This window comes from Corvus hawaiiensis, chromosome 2 (assembly GCF_020740725.1).
Source record: "Corvus hawaiiensis isolate bCorHaw1 chromosome 2, bCorHaw1.pri.cur, whole genome shotgun sequence".
NCBI classification, from domain to species: Eukaryota; Metazoa; Chordata; class Aves; order Passeriformes; family Corvidae; genus Corvus; species Corvus hawaiiensis.
In genome coordinates, this window is record NC_063214.1 from 109,047,240 (window position 1) to 109,066,392 (window position 19,153).

General features: G+C 39.8%; 1 protein-coding gene across 1 annotated transcript in view; it reads left to right on the top strand.

Moving 5' to 3' along the window:
* Positions 1-19,153, top strand: part of PHEX (phosphate regulating endopeptidase homolog X-linked) — a 98,279-nt gene that overhangs the window by 34,457 nt on the left and 44,669 nt on the right. The window contains exons 10-12 of the mRNA XM_048287894.1: positions 3,798-3,891; positions 8,703-8,831; positions 12,361-12,462. Of these exons, the coding sequence (XP_048143851.1) occupies positions 3,798-3,891; positions 8,703-8,831; positions 12,361-12,462 (325 nt within the window). The remainder of the gene's footprint in view (positions 1-3,797; positions 3,892-8,702; positions 8,832-12,360; positions 12,463-19,153) is intronic.

The following is a 19,153-nucleotide window of genomic DNA, read 5'->3' on the forward strand; positions in this document are numbered from 1 at the left end:
CCAGTACAGCTGTGCCATGTGAGGGGGCAGAGAGAACTGTGCTGGCACCAATTATTATATATTTTATATATATCCTTTATATATATCCCTTCCCTGTTACCTGTGTGCTGGTGCTTTATGTGAGCCATAAATAGGATACCCTAAATTGCATCCTTTCTGGAGATCTTTGCAGCTGTTGAAAGAAGCAGCTTTATCATTCTCATAGATCTCTGAATGGATAGTTGGTTTCATAGAACCACAGAATGGTTTGGATTGGAAGGGACGCTATAGATTATTTAGTTTCAACACCCTTCCCACAGGCAGGGACACCTTGCACTAGACCAAGTTGCTCAGAGCCCCATTGTGATGATCCATCCTTAAGGGCAAGGCCAGCCTGGCCTTGAACACTTTTAGGGATGGGGCATCCACAGCTTCTCTGGACAACCTGTTCAGTGCCTCATCTCCCTCACAGTAAAGAATTTTCTCCTAACAGCTGATAAATCTATCCTTTTTCAGTCTAAAGCCAGTCCCCTTGTCCTATCACTATATGTTCTTGTAAAATGTCCCTCTCCAACTTTCTTGTAGGCCCCTTTTCCTTTGTCTTACCTTCCCATATCTGTGCAGTATTGGACTATTAATTGAGAAGAACTCTAATTCATATAGCATATGAAGAATTTTCTTTAGAGATGGATGGAGGCACAGATCCCTTTTCTGGTCTTAGTCTGACTCTGAAAAATTAGAGAAGTTACAATAATTTGTCTTGAACTAGTGCCTCTAGCAATAGAGGCAAAAGTTTTTCTGTACTTTTAATTTGATTCGTGACTCAATTCTGAATACAATTTTCAAACAGATCTAAAATTTGTGAAAGAGATCTTTTTCTTAGAACGTCAATTAATTTGTCCACCTATCTCATATTAAATCTGTCCTCTTTAATTGCTACCATGTCTGTTGATTAAAATATTGCAAGCTCACGGAATTTTACATGAGCAACCTACTTTATTCTCAGACAGGGCAGAAAGTACTTTAGTAAATATTCATAAGCCCTGGTATAATTTTAACTGTCCCAGCAAACAAGCTCTCTACCACTTCCTTTGGGAATGTGTGTCACAATAAGGGTCATACTGGTTAAAAGTGAGCCTACACTTTCTGTAACAGGCATTTGGAAGTTAAAATAGAGTGTACTCTTCTGAAAGGTTACAACAACAAATATTCCGGTCTCATCAAAAGAGCAGAGAGGATTTTTAGGTTTTATTTGTGTGCTGGATTTTGCTCCATGTGTAGAGATTAACTTCTCTGAGCCTCAGTGAACTTATTTGTGAAACTGCAAGGAAAATCACCCCAAGACCTGCGTTGTAGTAACTTTATAGGCAAAAAGTACAGTTTTTAAGCGAACTGAAGATCACCAAATGATTTGAAGTTTGCATAGTTAGCCCAAAATGTAAAATAATCATCCCCCAAATAGGTAAACAAATTCAGATAAATTTCTATTTTATTTTGTTTCGAAAAACAAACTAAAGCACAGTGCCCTTCAAACATGCAACAGTAAACCCCCTCAACCTCTCCACTTGTTGCCCACCCCCCATTAAAAAACATTCAAGGGGAACCTCCCTTTTGTTTAATGCTGTGTGGATTCTGTTGTGGTTACAATCTGGAATTATTACTGTCTCATCAGACAGCTTGGTTTTAGCATGTGTCAGCCTTTTCCTTCCCAAATTAAAACAATCCTCAATTAATTATGAGATATTTCCCGCAACTGTTGTCTGCCTTCATTACTTATACCTGACACAAACATTTCTGAATTCTTGTTGATATTATTGTCTTTCAATTAGTCACCTTTTTGAGACCCAGCCTTTAGAAATTACAGTCTTTCATTCACTACCAGTTTGAGAGAGTTTTCCCAACTCAAATGTAAGGACAAACATCGCTGTGTGAGAACAAGAAGTACACAGAAGAGAGAATTGATTTTTTTTTTGGTGGTGATTAAGTACCAAATTGTAATACATAATTGGTGTGTGATGGTGATCTATTTAGCTAAGGTTTTTTACCTAAGGCTTTTGATTGAAATCAAATCTTTAACCTTTTAATCTGTGAGATTTGCATAAATGCTGCAGAAGTTGCTACAGCTGGATACTCTTCAGCTCTGCTGAAATACCTGAGGCAGATTGTTGTGAGGTTTCTGGAGTTTGAGTCATTTACCAAAACAATGAGAGCTGAGTGCTTTTAGGGTGCTTCACTGGCCGTTGAGTGAGAAAATTCCACATTGTCAAAAACTTACTAAGGGAAAAATCTGAACTTTCTGGCATTTCTTAGGTTGAAATGAATTTTTAATGATCCTAAACATTATCTTAAAATGGTGTGGTTATCTAAGCAGAGCTAACTATTTTGGCTTTTGTAACATGTACTGTCTTACAAATGTACATTATCCATGCTAAAAAAGCTTTTTCAGATATGTTTTATGATTATTGTGGGCATTTAGGTGCACTATAGAATATATCTGTGTACTAAAAGAGGGAATATACCCAGTGTGAGAGATGCAACAACGCATCTTGAGTTGAAGGCTTTGTGTGGGTGGGCTGGAGCTTGGTTAGAGGCAAAACTGAAGTTATGTCTCAAGCAGATGCTGCTGTCAAGACAGCGTGCCCACGACGTGTGTTTCCAGGCTGTTATGATTCAGAAGAGGGAACTGTGTCTCTGAGTGAAGCTAATGGAGTGACACCGTAGCAACAGCTGCATTGCCCCACATTTATGGCAATGGGAGATTGCAGAAATGGGATTGTTAGAGATGGGGGAGTTGTTTGGATTGTCCGTAACAGCATCTTCGGTTGCAAAGAAGCAATTTTCCTAACTATGGAGAAGACTGTGGCCTGCCAAAAATGTTATCTATATCCCAGTGGGGAGCAAATAACATTTGAATATCCATAGCTTTGAAGCAATGACTATCCTTGGAAAATATGTCATGTATAAAAGAAGATAAGAATAATATGTTTAGGCCATTTTTGGTCTTGTTTTGTGACTGTTGGAAGTTGAATTGCATATTTCAGAATGCACCTTTAGCTCATACAGCCACTGTTGAACATGGAGAGAGATCAATCTAGGCTGGATAAATCCTCCAGTCAGGTGCCCAAAGTTTTTGAAAAGGGGCATGGATGTCAGATCTCCTGGGAATTTTAAACAACCTCTTTCCAGATCTCTCAGCCTCAATTCTTACAGGATTTTTGTTACTGAGACTTCACTTTTGGTATTTCAATTATCCATCTGACAAAATAGGAACAGTAATACTTTAATAACTTTGTGAATAGTAGAAGTTTTCAAAGCATATCGATAACTTCTAATGAAATATACAAATATGAGATAATGAGAGTGTATATGGGATGGACTGTTACCTATTCTGTTACCATTTATGTGCCCTACTAATGAGGGGAGATAACATTCACTTTGATCTACAAAAGAAAAACCAGTTAATCTCTGGATAGAGCTTTGATGCAACTATTATGATAACACAGTTCTTGCCACTTCTAAGGAAAATGAAAGCTGCCTTTTGGAAAAAAACCATTTGGAAAAAAATGACATACTAGGTGATGAACCTGTTATAAATAATCCCTAGAAGTTGGTTATCATGGGGCAAGTATATATTAAGTGGCTGCAATCATACAGATTCTCCTGTGTGATTGGGATTTATCAATTTGGGCATCACTCATTAATTTTTAAGGTGAAATTTCCACCATTCAGGTAAAATGTTTGTAGAGATATTTCTGTGAGTGCTTTGTGGTACATCATATGTGTTTACATGTCTGATAAAAATATGCTTGATTTAACAGGACTCTTGCCAACTACCTTGTGTGGAGGATGGTTTATTCAAGGTTATTCAACCTCAGTAGACGTTTTCAGTATCGGTGGCTGGAATTTTCTCGGGTAAGTTTTGCTTCCATAGCATTTACAAGGGTCGTAGTGTTGACACTATTGGTTTCCCTTATAGTTGCTTATACCTTTGCAAAACTAAATGTTTTCCATGCTGGATGAATTTTCTAAATAAACTTTTTTCTTATTGAAGACTCCCTCTAAAACAATAGACATACATATTTTTGTATGTGACACTAAGACATTTATATGACACTAAGAAAAAAAAAGTCTTTTAGGTGATGTTAAAGAGGTTTTGAAATCTCCCCTTTAAAAACCTTGGTCTTCTTTTGAAGCAACTTGAAAGTTGGAATGTTTTTGAATTAGGTTATGTGGGCTGTGACCTGCAGGCCAAATCCTTTTGGCCAAAATCTAAACTTTTTGTGAAAACCTACTGCTTGCTCTTGTGTGAATACAGCTCTAGTAAAACAGAAGTCTAGGATTTCACTTTTTTAAAGCTTGCTCCAAGCTCTCCCATGCTCTGATGCCAGCATTACATGAGCTCTAGCACATCGATACACCAGCCATTTCCACAGAGAAGATGATCAGGTACCTTCCAGCTTGGCATTACAGAAGAACCAGAAAACTGCTTCAAGCTGTGAGAGCAGAACTAAATTATCTGCAGAGTAATACGGGCATTTATATAAAACACATACATTTGATTAGGTGAACCCTGAATAGAAAGCCACTTTGGTAATCCTGGAGGCAGTGTGAGGGCTCCTTAAATAAAGGGTTAAACTGAAATTGAATGGTGCTTTGTCTTGTGTCTAAGCCACTTTGGATGGTGAACTTTATTTGCCATTATGAAAACTGGCTGACAACAGGAGGCTGGCATGGTGCTGGGAGTGATGTGGTGCAGGAGGTGTGTGTGTTCTGTCCTCCCTGGTGAGGCATGCAGGTGACTTATTATAGAACCTATACTGTTTTTCCATGAGTAATCCTGGCATAGTTCTGAGTTGATCACATACCTAAAAATAAACTCCAGTAGCTTGATGGAAACTACACAGGAAAGGCAGCTTCTTATACTTCTGAGATCATATTCAAAATAGTCTTGTTAAAGATGCTGTTATCTTCATGTAAAATATGAGAAACTGGCTGTCAGAACCACAGTGACAAGTTTGTAGGTATCCCCTCCTGGGACATTCCTTGTAGTTAGGTAAAATGATGCTGGTTATCAGCCAGCCTGCAGCATGATACTGAGTTACATTGAGTTATATAATGGCCGGAAAAAATCCTGAAAGGAAACATTAAGCTTTGGATAGTGTGCCTTTTAAGATGGTGATGGGCTACTGTCACTTCTCTGGGACACAGAAGCTTAGGGAGAAATCTAACTCAAAGTGATTCAGTGCTTATTAATAATCTCATCAAGGCTGTCACAGAATTACAGAATGAGTCTGGTTGGAAGGGACCAAAGTGTGGCTATCTGGTTCAACTTCCCTGCTCAAGCAGGGCCATCCCCAGAGCACATGGCAGCAGATTCCTTCATCCTTGTTTCCCTCCACTGGACCCACTCCAGGATCTCCATGTCTCTCTTGTCCTGAGGAGCCCAGAACTGGACACAGCACTCCAAACACACCTCATTGGGGCTGAGTAGCAGGGCAGGATCCCCTCCCTGACCTGCTGGCAATGCTGTTCCTAATGCACCCCAGGATTCATTGGTGTTCCTGGCCCCAGGGCACTGCTGGCTCATGGACAGCTGGTTGTCCACCAGGAGCCGCAGGTCCCTCTCCTCAGAGCTGCTTTCCAGCAGGTCAGCCCCCAGCCTGTGCTGGTGCCTGGGGTTGTTCTTGCCCAGGTGCAGGACCCTGCATTTGCCCTGGCTGAGTTTCAGAGCGTTCCTCTGCCCATCTCTCCAGCCTGTCAAGGCCCTTCTGAAGGGCTGCACAGCTCTTGGGGGTATCGGCCACTCCTCCCAGCTTTGTGCCATCAGTGAACTCGCTGAGGAGGCCTCTGCCCCTTCCTCCAAATAGTTGATGAATAAGTTAAACAATACTGGCCATGTAGATGGCTGTGAAAGCTTACAGCACAGTAAAAGCAGTGAATCAGCAACTCATTCCTATTATCTACCCCTGGGACCTGGAGATGGAGAGTTAGTTAAGTGAAGTAAACAGCAGTTGCTAATAGTTAATACGTAAAGTTAAGTGAAGTAAACAGCTCAGTGGAACAGATTTCACAAGTCAATAGAAAGGACATGAGGAATGGAGTCCAAGGCACTGGACTATTCTGTTGTTGAATAGATTTGTCCAGTCAGAGGATGGAGAACTAGAGGCACTTTAGTATCATAAAAAGGACTCACCAACCCCTTGCCAGATAGGCAAATAAAGCATTGAATTCCTGCTAAAGAGATATGACCGTGAGATAAATCAGTGACACTTTAAGGAAAGAATGTATTTTATACAGTCATTGTTTCATTAATTCAGTCAGCCTCAACCATCATAAGCACAGTATTTTTTTTACCAGGTTCTCATTTTCTTTTGGTAGCTTTTATACCTTATATGTAGAAATCTTGGCATCAGGGCCACAAAATCTTTGCACAGAGAAGGAAAAATACATGATGAAGCTGTAAAAAAACTTCAGGTTCAGAAATAGGACAAACCTGCTGACTCTAAAGAAAGTGCTTTGAGTACCACATCAGCAACTATCAGCAGCTCCTCTGCAGTGGCACTTTGAGACCTTGTAAATTTGCAGTGGCACCTGGGGAAGAGGTCGGTTAATTGTGTCGTGAAGTTCTGAATTGACTGGGAGGGCTTGAAACCTGCTATTTATAGTCACTGTTACTACCTGAAGTACTGTGTTTTAGAGTGGTACATTAATACTAGGAGGACCATTTGAGGGAGTTCTTGTTGGCTGTTGTAACATAAATATCAATAAACCAGCTGTGAGATATAATCTATTCCTCAGCTCTATTTTTATTGGTCTCACAGCCTGTGCTGCCTTTATATCCTCCTTACAGTCAAGCCTCCCTCAAAATAATGATAATTATTATGTTGTAATAATAGTATGTCACAGTCTAAAAGCCAGCTCTGTCTCCTGACTCTTTCTATGGCTGATGCATACTCAGAGCTTTTGGAAGGAATTTCAAGCTCTGATGACTAATGCCATAACTCCCCTTCTTCCCCCTGCATCAGGAAAAAGATCCATTGCAGATTTACTCTGACCCCAGAGAGAAATTTTCTTCTCTTTTTTTCTTATCTTTTTTTTGAGTGTTGTGTTTTGTATAAAGGTTGAAGAATTTGGAAAAGGAGTTGATTGTCAAATTTGCCTCTGTTTAGAAAAAATATCACCTTATTAGGTATTGGTTTGACTAATAGGGTTTTCTTATAGAAGCAGTGTACCTTCTGCCATCGAAAATCTATTACTGCACATACAGTATTAATAAAAAACATTTGGAAATGCAATTCTCTGGTGTATTTAAGTGTGAGTCATTGATTATGCTTAATTAAAGACAATATGATAGGGAAAATCAATCTTTGAATGACCAAAATATCTCACCTTCAATAGCTGAGGGTTAAGCTGCTCTGGAATTTTCCAATGAAATCTTTTCCTATTGGAAAAAGACAAATCCAAACCCTTCAGTTTTGCTGGATATTTAATCTTGTGCTCAAAGGAAGAGAATAATGGGAAAAAGAAGGGATTCAGAAACTGCAAAATTGGTGCTTAAGAGGCTTGTATAATCTGTGAGAGGCCAAAATCCCTATCCCACCTGATCTGGTCTGATGCTGACTATACTCTGCCTTTACACAGCTGACAGGTGTTAACTGTTGGACTGGGATTGTGTTTGTTCTCTGTGGAAAAGCTTAAGAAGTTCCTTAAGTGGAGAGAGAACACTTTGAACCTTGAAAATAACAAAAGTTTCTTAGGTCAGCACTGCTTATGGCTCACATGGACCCATCTTGTATCTTGTTGTGTGTAGGGTTTTTTTAGATGAACTACATCTTGATGAGCAATGTAATGTTAGCTGGGTAACTACCCACAGTAACAGCGTTCTTCCTGTGAGAAACAGAAACCAAGAGAGCAAATGATCTTGAGTTCTGTTTTGCCTTGTTCCTTGGTGTGTTGACCATTCTTGACTGTTTCTTTTGAAGCTCATTTATGGTGGCATCGTCAGAGCCTTTTTAATGACCATTTCTTTAGTAAAATACGTCAGTTGTTCTACCAACGTCTTTCTACTGCAACATAGAATGATTTTTTTAATTTTTGGGGGGATAGGGGGAGACAAACATATTCAGTGTTCTTGATGATTCAAACCTCTTTTCTCCTGAAAATGCTCTGTTTGGAAAAGGAACTGAAAGCAACTATTTGACACAAACTATGGTAAAAGTAGCTGGACAAGTAAATGACAAGAAGGTGTGGACATATCCCTAACTGTGTTAGATGTCATTAGTTGTGGCAATGGAGGGCTCTGTTGGAGGTGTTTCATAAGGACTAACCCAATTTTCATGAGGACAATCTCCCTAGGCCTCTCACCCTGTCAGAGGAGAGGCAAATGTTTTCAGGAGCTATCTCACAGCAAGGTTTTTTTAGAGGAAATTATCTCTCAACTTAACACAGAACACCAAGAGTAGTCCAAAGTTAGCACTAACCCTCTAAGCCTAGTCTCTCTAAGTCACTGTTACCATTGTACTGTTCTTAAGTTTAAAATCTTACAGCTATTTTGTGGTGTTCAAAGTACTTGTCATAGCATTGGATGAAAATAGAAATAGCTGTAGAGTATCATTATTGTTTCCTTTTGGTGGCTATTTGACAAATATGCTTTGGCCTATACTGCATGTGGGTTCTTCTTCAAGAGTATGATGTTATGGCCTAATACCGGTCCCTGTCAACAGGTGATCCATGGGACTACAACTTTGCTGCCTCAGTGGGATAAATGTGTGGACCTTGTAGAAAATGCCCTCCCCTACGTTGTGGGTAAGATGTTTGTGAAAGCCCATTTTCAAGAAGACAAGAAAGAGATGGTGAGTCCTCTTTAGTCTCTGTCTGGAAATTTCCTCCTCACAAATTGCCTCTGATGTTATAAAATGTTTAGAAAGAGATAAAATTCTTAAAAATGTTTTAATTGAATAAACAAAAAACCCAAACCAAAACAAAAAAGAAAAACACACAAGGAGAAAATTGAATGAATTTAAAGAATTGTTACCTTTCTGCCCATTTGGGCATTGCCCCTTCTTTCTATCTGCAGTCCTTCAGACAAATAAGCAGCCAGTTCAAAACCAAGTTGAATGCTGTTAATTAATATATGTAAATAGTGACAGGCAGGCTGTGCAGGAACAGAGTGAGGGGTATTGATGAGAAATGGTTCAGTATAGCTAGTATAATTCATGATAGTAAAGTTTTTACTGACTAGTCAAAAAATTGGTTGAGATTTCTCTGCTTTAGGACTACTCTTTGAAAGCTGTGACTCCTACACCTGTAATCTAAGCAAGAAACATGTAACTGATGTCTGACCCAAGTTAAGGGAAGCTTAGAGCCGTGTAGCGAGAGTTTATATCTGTGATTCAAATCTTTTCTGCTGATCAGTGAAAGGAAATATTTTTCCATACCATTCAGTCCAGAGAGATGTTAATCCTCATTCTAAAATTTCAACAATAGCTATGTTATCACTTCTCTCAAAAACATATTCAAATAATTAATTACCCTTCACAATAATTTATGACTTAGTTTCAGTTCATGTTTTTCTTATAAGGTTTTCCAATATCTGCTTTTACAGCCATTGATTTTTCCAACAATAATCAGTTTTAAATTAACTCATTTAGTCATTGAACTTAGCACTCCATGCGGGAAGGGCACAACTGTTTAGGAAATGTGAAATAGCACCCTGTGCTGGGAGCAACAGCTCTGTGAAAGCCCTGCAATGCCCTGGCTCAGTAGCCTATCTGTTTTATTTTATCTGCTTTGACTGCTTTCTCAGGGAAAGATTCCATTTTAGAAAGCACACACTTATTTGGCTTGTCCAAATCTTTGTAGTCTGTTTCCCTCTTAGGTTCTGCATTTCTTTTCATATCTGCCTTCACCTAGAGTTTCCTCTCTGAGATCCAGCTTTTCAATCTCCTTCTTCTTGATCCAGTTTGTAATGTGCTATTTGGCCATTTTGTGGCAAAAATATGCCAGGCATATGCAGTGTATTATCCTGCACAGGATAAGTGGGAAGAGTAGGAGTATAAGAAATGTACACTTTATGGAGGGGATGGACATATTTTCATATTTGTTTGTTTGAGGAAAAATTATGAGAAGCAGATAGAGCAGAGAATGGTTTCTATTGAAATGTGACCTAATTAGAATGTTTCTTAGTGTGCACGTTCCTTTTAGACAAAAGCTTTGGAAAATTATCAAGTCTGAATTCACAGTAGCATCCATAGTGAGAAATGCATATAAAATTCATAGTGTAGGTCACAACATTCAGTCTTAAAAAATGAACAGCCCATGGAGATAAAATTCTATACAGGTGGAATTCGTTGCATTTCATTTAGAAGTGTGCTTTTCAAGTTAATAGTTTGTGGTGTTATCATTTTCATTCCACTGGTTTTCAGTTCTATTTCTCTTTTTTAAGCAGTAAGAAAGCATGTGAGTAAAGCACTCTTATTCGTACAGGGTTTTTTTTTTTTTATTTTTTCTTTTTTTTTTTTAGCTTATGGCATATATCTGTCTATGATAAGCAAATCCTGAGTTACGGATAATATGGATTCTTTCCCCCCCCCCCCCATGTTTTATGATTGATGTTTCATACCTTAGATACTTCTCTTCTTTTATCAAGAAAGACATTATTTGCGTCTAAATATAGCACTGCTTCTCACTCAGAGTGCCTGCAGTGTTTCTTACAGATACGCCTGAGCAGTTTCAGTAATAACTTTGATAGCAGGAATGGGTTTCTCCCCCTGCCCCCTGCAGCCACAGCTGCTGCATAAAGCCTAAGTATACACCAGGGCCCAGCTGCAGAGCTTGCGTTTGAACTTGTAACCTCCAAATACAGGGAGTTCACCTCATTAGTGCACAAAGTTAATTGAGTCAGTGCTCTGTCATCAATATCTTTAAGTTACCCTGTTTCCTGGGATGCAGTGAATACTGTGAATGTTCACTCTTTAGTCCTATTTAATGCTAGACCTGCTCTAGTTGACCCTGGAGCCTCTAAAAATAAGAAAATGTTTTTTGAAAAGGGTAGGAAAAAATTAATAATCCAGGGAACTTTGCTACGTTTTTTCTGACTGCACCACAAATAAAGGACAATTCCAGATTAAAATACAGATCTGATACATTAATGACAATTCACCTAAAAGTAATGTTACTTTTGAGAGTTTAGTCCCCACTTTTAATGACATTTCAGATCTACTAAATTTATAGAATAAGATTATATAAATCTCTGCTTCTTGACATTTTCATTATTTTTAAATGTAACATAATTGATAGCACAAAGTTCCAATAAGTCTTCATCTAATGGGTATCTGTCATGTCTTGTGCTGTCTTAACCCTTGTATGTGCTAAAAGACTCAGGCAATGGCTGGATCCCCCTCATTGCCTCACCCTCACAGTATTCCCCATGGCTATCTGTCACGGGGCTCATCTGCTGGTGCAAATAGTGGCAGCTGGTAGCGTACACCTTTCTGGGCTGCCAGACAGATCCATAGGAATGAGGGCTCTTGACTCATATAATCCATATCTTAGCCATTAGATTTCTTATTTTCTGTAATTTCAGGATTTTCTTAGTGTGCATACTCACTGAACAGTCTATTATTATTATTTTTTACTTGCTTGAGATGTGGTCTTGGCTTTGCAGAGGTGTCTGAAGAAGCAGCCAAGCTGAAGTAGTTGTGGGTTTTCCCAGTTTTGCACAGATCCCAGCTGTCAGTGGTGGTCCAGGACCACAGAAGCAGTTAAGGCTGCTCAGTGGTGTGAGCCAGGGCCTCCACCCCTGCAGTAAAGGGTAGCAATGCTTCACAAATGCAGCTAAATACAGGCTAAATATTTGGATACTGCTTTGTATTTGGATCATGGTGCTGTCAGCCCAAATTCAGTTCTTTGGCAGTATTAATAAGGCATGTCTCAGTCTCACATAAACCAAACCAGGCCACGGACCTTCTCTCTGCAGAAAAGGCTTTATTTGTGCAAATGCCTTTTGGCTGGCTCCTTCTGCATGGGCCAGCGATCTAGAACCGGAGGGTCAGAAATCTCCCCAAAGGACTGCAAATCTCTCAGTGATTTATGATTTATGATTTCAAGATGGGTATTCTCACAAATATGACATGAAATGATCACCAGTGAACAGGGTCTGTGCTACACCAGAAGGGAAAGAAGATGGAAAGAAACTTACCCTCAGAAGAAGTGTCTCAGTACCAGAGAAAGCAGAAATTAGCCTTCAAGAAAGGACAGCTGATACCACCTGATTTGAAATCATTTGTGGCCTAACCAAGTCTATCACTCCTATGTACACCAAACCTTTTCTTTCTGCTATGATATATCTTACTGGGGAGGGATTTACTAAATGTTTTGCAGATGGAGGAGTTGATTGAAGGAATTCGCTGGGCTTTTATTGACATGCTAGAAAAGGAAAATGACTGGATGGACTCTGAAACAAAAAGAAAAGCTCATGAGAAGGTAACAAATATAAATGTTGAATGAGTAAAATCCTGTTAAAATAAAATTTTACTTGAGTGATAACAGTATGTCATGGACTGCACTCGCAGTTCCAGCTACCTACTCATCATTTTGTTAGAGAAGGGATGCATGCCACATTTGTTTTTCTGGAACCCGAGCCATCTGAGCTCCTGCTTCTTTGCAGAAGTTATTTTTATTACCTTGTTCTTCTTCACTTCTTTCCACCTTTCCCTATCTAGCTCTGGCTGATGTAGACTATGAGCTTATTTCATATTTGACTTTTCTTGACAAAGTTTTCACCTTGACTAGGATCTCAGGGACACACGAATCTACAGACAGAAAACAGTGTCTAAAACACCTGTGACAGCTCCGGGTGTTTGCTGTGAAGATGGAGGATCCAACTAGAAGGGAATATGAGAATAATTCAGGTTTCATAGTTTTTCCAGTGTTGTGGTGGGAGGCCTAACTTGAGAGCTGTCTTTTGAGAGTGTAATGGTGATCCCAGCTGAACATCCATTTCCTGACAGAATAATGCCAGTTATGAAGTGTGATAATCAAAGATGGCATTACTGGTCCTGATTGTTCTCAGATAGTCACAATAAAAGGCAAGAGGTAAAGGTGAAGGCAGGAGGATGTACTCAAAGCCTTTCCACTCTATTCCCATTTTTACAGCATGTGGTGAGTGGAAAGGAAGGCTGTCCAGATGCAGAGCTCTGTCCCCAGAGCAGCAATTGGAGGGGGCATATAAAAAGACAAGTGGAGAGTGTTGTGTAGGTCTGTGTCCTTATTTGTTGAGGCAATTGGATATCAGTGAATCAGTAAGCACCCTCTTTGAATAAACTGACAGGCAAGTGCAGCTGAACTGTTCCTGCTCTCTGTGCTTGAATAAAAATAGCAGTGTTTTGATTTAAAAGCAAATACGGCCTTCAAAGTTTTTTAGTAATTCTAATGAAAAAGCTGTTGAGCTATTTTATCATTGGAAAGATTTAAATTCCATATGCAGTCCATTTACATTTTATACAGCAGTGCTCTTCATATATGCGGAAATGAAATAGAGCTGCATAAATGCACCAATAAACTCTATAGCAAGAGAACAGTAGTAAAATGACATTTATTTCCTGCTAACCTGGTGGTAAATGGGCTGCAGTTATTACTTCTTATTGGCTGTTACACTTTTTTTTACTAGAAATACCATTAGAAATATAATTATCTGTAATTTAGATATTTGTTAAAATTGATGCAAAATAAGAGCAGGAAGATTTTCTAATGATTTCCTTAATAAAGATACTTCTATATAACAACCTGCTTAGTGATTTTGTTCAGAATTTGCTACCTGCCTTTCAGCAGGGAAACAATACAAACATTGCCAAAATTCCCTAAAAAAGCTCTCCCTTTCCTGTTTTAAGGAGGGTTTTCATCAGAAGGCAGGCTAGATCTTTGGCAGGTAGAGATGGCTCTTTCCCTCTGTTGACACATTTTGGAAGCATATGCCACTTTGCTCCCAATTTAGACGTGTAATTGAAGGTTCTGAAATTAGTGGGGTGAGTCTGGGCTGAACAATGCATGACAAACTAAATTCCATAAGTACAACAAAAATAATGCTACAAGCCATAGTACTATCAAATGAATAGCCAGTGGTTTAAAATCATTCTCACTGAACTGAAAAACCATCTCATAGTTTGCTGACATAAGAACCAGGTCAAACTTGTAGGAGACAAGTGTTATGTAATGCCTTAGATACTGCAGCAACAATTACATGATAGGACTTATGACTACAAGTTTAAGTTCAGATGCACAGAAATAGCTACTTGGCTGGAAGGAAAGAGTCTAGAAAGACATTTGGTAGATTTCCAGACATGGAGTGTGTGCATATTTATTAAATATTATTTATTGTTAATGATATTCAATTTGTCCTGGAACTCTTGGATGAGCATGTTTTTAGTTCAAGAAACAGATTCATTACATGTAGGGTCAGAAAATTCACTGGGGAAATCAAAGGTTTATAATACAACAGAACCTTCAAAATCTGTTACTCTGTTCAATTAAATCTCATGAGCCTAGCACTTTCTGCTGTTATTTTTCAATACTTAGGCTTTAATAAAGCAGCACAGACAGCATGAATTCTATGAGGGAGATTGAAAACCCCGCAGTATTAGTTTGTTACAGAAATCGGTAGAAGTTGCATTTCTTTGTCAATAAATGTCATCCACATGCTGGACTCTTCACCCAGGATGGAAAAACACCAGGAACCAAGTATAAATTGGAAGAGAGAGGGTGCAGGGCAGCTGTGTTCAGCGTTGGTGTGGCCTCACCTGGAGTGCTGTGTGTTGTTCTGGGCCCCTACACTTAAAAAGAATCTGGACGTCCCTTAAGGCATCCAAGGGAGGGCAACAAGACCGGTGAAAGGGCTGGAAGGAGTGTCCTGTGAGGTACAGCTGGGGACTTTGAGGCTGTCTGGTTTGGAGAAAACGAGGCTGAGGGGCCACCTCTACAGCTTCCTAAAGTGGGGAAGTGGAGAGGGATGTGCTGATCTCATCTCCCTGGATCCAGTGACAGCATGTGTGGGAGCAGTTAAAAGGTACTTCATCAGGGAGTTTGGGCTGGAGATTAGGAAGCATTTCCTTACTGAGTGGGTGGTCAAACACTGGAACAGGCTTCCTGGAGAGGTGGTCGATGGCCCAAGCTTGTGTTTAAGAGGCATTTGGACAATGCCCTTAACAATGTGCTTTAACTTTTGGTCACTCTGAGGTCATCTGGCCGTTGGATAAAATATTCCTTGTAGGTTCCTTCCAACCAAAATGTTCTAATTCTAGTCTATCAATTAAGTAAAGAAAGGAAGCTATTAGTTAGGTAAAGGATGTTTTGGTCTTTTATGTTTTCATCAGTAACTGTTACGTTGTCCCTTATAGTAGTGCAGATTGGAGCTTCTGCCCTAAGTTCCATGGCAGAACTGTATCCTACAGGGAAATGACTGTGATTCAGATATCTTGCTCTTCCTCTGTTTTTTTAATTGCATCGCATTCTTGAAATGTTCACATTCTCTGAAAAGAAATTAATTGCAGAAACCTGATGGTGGTTTTGTTTTCTGGGCCTGTTCCATGTGATCTATTTAATTTGCCTTAAGTTTTTCTTTAATTTCAGGCATATTTGGGTCATTAACAAATTTTTTACTCATTTCCTGAAGGAAGAATAGGGTCACTGTGGGATCTGGGTGTCTGGACAATGAGCATAGAGAGCCTTGTGGTGATTGTATCTTTAGATGACAACATTGTAATGTAAAGGACACGGCAGGTTTGAAAGAGAATTAATTGCAAATCCTCTCTCTGATTCAGGTACTCACTGTTTGGTGTGTTTTCTGTTTCCTGTTTTCTGACTGATGCCCACCTTTCTTTTGTGCTTGGCTGAGGCCAAATTTGTATACCTTGCTGTCAGCCTGATGCTTTGCAATCAAAGGAACCATCGACCTCCAAAGGACTTACAAAAGACCCTCTGGTAGAAACTATTCTTGAATTTTGCTTTAGGCAGCTTGTCAGCTTTATCTAATCACTGTGTCTGTGACTCTTTGTGTCTGTCAGAAGGGACACTACTAATTTGATGTTAAAAGGATCAAATCTACTACTCCATGTGACACAGGGAACAATTGTCTTGCAGCCTTGAAATGAGAATAATCTCTTTAGCCCTTGTATACTTTGGAGTTAAGCTTTGACACTCTTTTTGTAACAAAAGAATATAATGAGACAACATCTAATAATTTACCTCTCTCCTTCCTCCATTTCTTTCTTTCTGCGATCGAAAGATTAATTTAAACCAGACCATCTGAAAGCCAATCTTACCAAAAAAGTTTCTAACAGGGTTAGGTGACTCTGCCTTCACGTGCAGTTCTCACCTGGCTCTCTGGATGGAGCTCACGCAGCTTCCAAAGGAGCTCTGAGTCCGAGAGAAGCGCTCGGCTCTGTGCTGTGAGGTTTTTTTCTCTTATCCTTGCCCCTCTGCTCTATTCAAGCCCTTCTTTATTGTCCCGTATTTGACTATCATCTCAAATTTGCTTCAAGTATGTCTGCTAGCCCCCGAATTTTCAATGGAGTGCTCTGATAAACAAACAAACAAACACCTCAAAAAGGTTTCGGTTCTTGCCCTTTTAGTCTCTCTTTTGTAAGGGTCATTATATTTTGCCCTCATTTGCAGAACAGAGAAATTATTCAACTGAGTGCAGCTCCAAGGGTGTGTCTGGCAACACTCTTCAAGTGCGTGTTCTGTGAGTTGCCCATGGCCACAGTCACAACCTCTGAGCAGAACTGCAGGGTGGGGGGAGAGAAGCGAGAGCCTTTTGTTTCCCTTACAGGGAAGGTGCAGATTGCAGCCAGCAATGGCAGCCAGACTGTATTGACGGCTGTGTTTTGGCATGGTGGGCCGCAGGGGAAAGGGAGAACCCACAACTGAAACTCCATTGACGTAACTTGTGTGATGAGGGCTCACTTCTTTGAAATGGTAATTTCTTGCTTCTGCTCTTCAAAGGATAATTCAGTGGAAGATCATCACTGACATGTTAAACTATTCCCACTCCTGGACAGGAACCATTATTTTATTAATCACTCTTTTTCCTTCCTAAAATGCCCTTTGTGCTTGGTTTTAGCTGGAGGCTTGAAAAAATATGTTTTTCTTAAAGTTTGCAATTCTCTTATAAAATATCCTGTTAGGCTATGGCACAAGAATAACTTCCTATTTGGAAGTTGGGGGTTTTTTGGTTTTTTTTTTTTTTTTTTGGTTTTTTTTTTTTTTTGCTTTGCAGTACTATTTTTAAAGCATGGATGATAAGCCAAAAAAGAGCTTGTTTTTCCTCTAGTAAGATTTTTCTGTAACATTATTAACCTCCTTAAGTCATGGAGCACAAATCCCAAGGTCACTGTGCAATCATTTGGCTCCTGAACTTGCCTGCTGCTTTGCTTTATTTCTAAGGAAGTTGTATACGCAACATTTGTGTTCTCCACATCTCTCCAAGTCTGAAGATTGAGTCAAGAGGAGCACAGGAAAATACCAGGACTGTGCCTAGCTATAGGTGGCTCTCTTGGGCAGCGTTAGGTACCTTTGTTTAGCCTACAGGGCTTGTTCTGCTGCTTCAGAGGGCTCCAGCAAACCTCCCTAGACAACACAGTGTAATTTGGGCCAATAGCCCTTAGGAAATCAAGAGCCATCTGTACAAACCCTGATTTAACAAAGTATAGGTACTTTAAAGGAGGTAGGTGTTCATGGGTTATCCTACTGTAGCCATTCACTTCCCAGCTGGAACTTGCTGGCCCTATCCAGCCCTGCAGTCAGTTATCTGAGCCCCTGCCCCCTTTCCCAGTTCTCCATGGTCTCCCTCTCTTCACATTTCACTACAACCATGACAGCTGTACTGCTCAGAGCAGAGTCCAGTGTCTGCTTCGGACAGTGGCCAAACAGTAGCAGATGTTTAGAGATGAACCTAAGGACAGGGCAAGCATAAAGGGACACATTCCCACTATCCTTTCCTGGCCTCTACAAACTGCAGCTCGCTTGCTTCCTGAGCCAGAAGTGGTGTCTTTGTAGTTATGCATATTTTCCTGCTCTGAGTTTGTCTAATGACTTTTTGAACCCATGACAATTTTCATCATCCACAACTTCCCAAGCAATGAGTCCCACTGCCTCAGAGTGTCTTTTTGCTTGTCTGAAAAATGTCATCTTCTCCTATGTTAGGGTAGTGCAGAAATCAGAGAATCATCATTGCCTGTTCTCTTTTTGTGCTCACTCTTGCTTCTGCAAAGTATTGGCGCCACAATACATGCTGGGAGAATGGAGCCTCCTGCTTTTCTTCATATAGCCTGTCCAAAACATGCGTTAGATACAGTTCTGAAAAATAACATTTCATTGAGATCTGAGGCAAGCCCAGACAAAAAGGCCGAGCACCACAGCTTCAGGAGCTGAAATTAATCTTGCTTAATGCCAAGCTAGTTTTGCACAAAGATGACAAATCATCCAGTCTTGAAAGTGGTTACTGGGTGCTCTGCAAAAATTAAAAATGCCTTTTGAGTCTTGTGGGGTCTGCAGACCCGTCCTATGAAAACTAATGCAAAAATATGACAGAGGAACCAGCCCTGAGACTCAGTGCCTCTGATTCCAATGGGCTTTTTTCTAGAATGAAAGCCAGCACAAAACTGATAGAACAACACTTGGTAAAAGAGAGGGATGGAGTTTCTAAACTAAAGCTCGCAAGAGACCTTTTACACGTTCCTTTAAGATGACTTTATATCTTTGCTTCAAGGATGTCAGAGAACTTTACAAAGTGTAAGACTGCTTCAGAGCACTCATAGGAACTGCTAGACATACTTCAGAAGAGCTAAGAAAAGCGGGAGAAATTTCCAAAGGCTCTAATTGCAGTTCGACACTTCATTCCTGTTCAAAAGCCTATGGGCTTTTGCTGACTTCCTAATTTACTGGTTTTACCGGAAAGTTTGATTCAGATATTCTGGAAACAACCTTGCCATTTTTAAATTAGAAAGTGTACTTTTGTTGAGTGCCAATTAAACCTTAGCCACGCTTCTCCTTTGTGGAAGTGAGCATTCTGAAACTAGGGTAGTCTCTGTCTGGATGTAAAAAATTCGAGGGCTTTGTTGCGTTGTAGTAGTTGCATTGCAGGGAGCAATGAGCAAATCTTCTCAGAAGCTTGAAATGT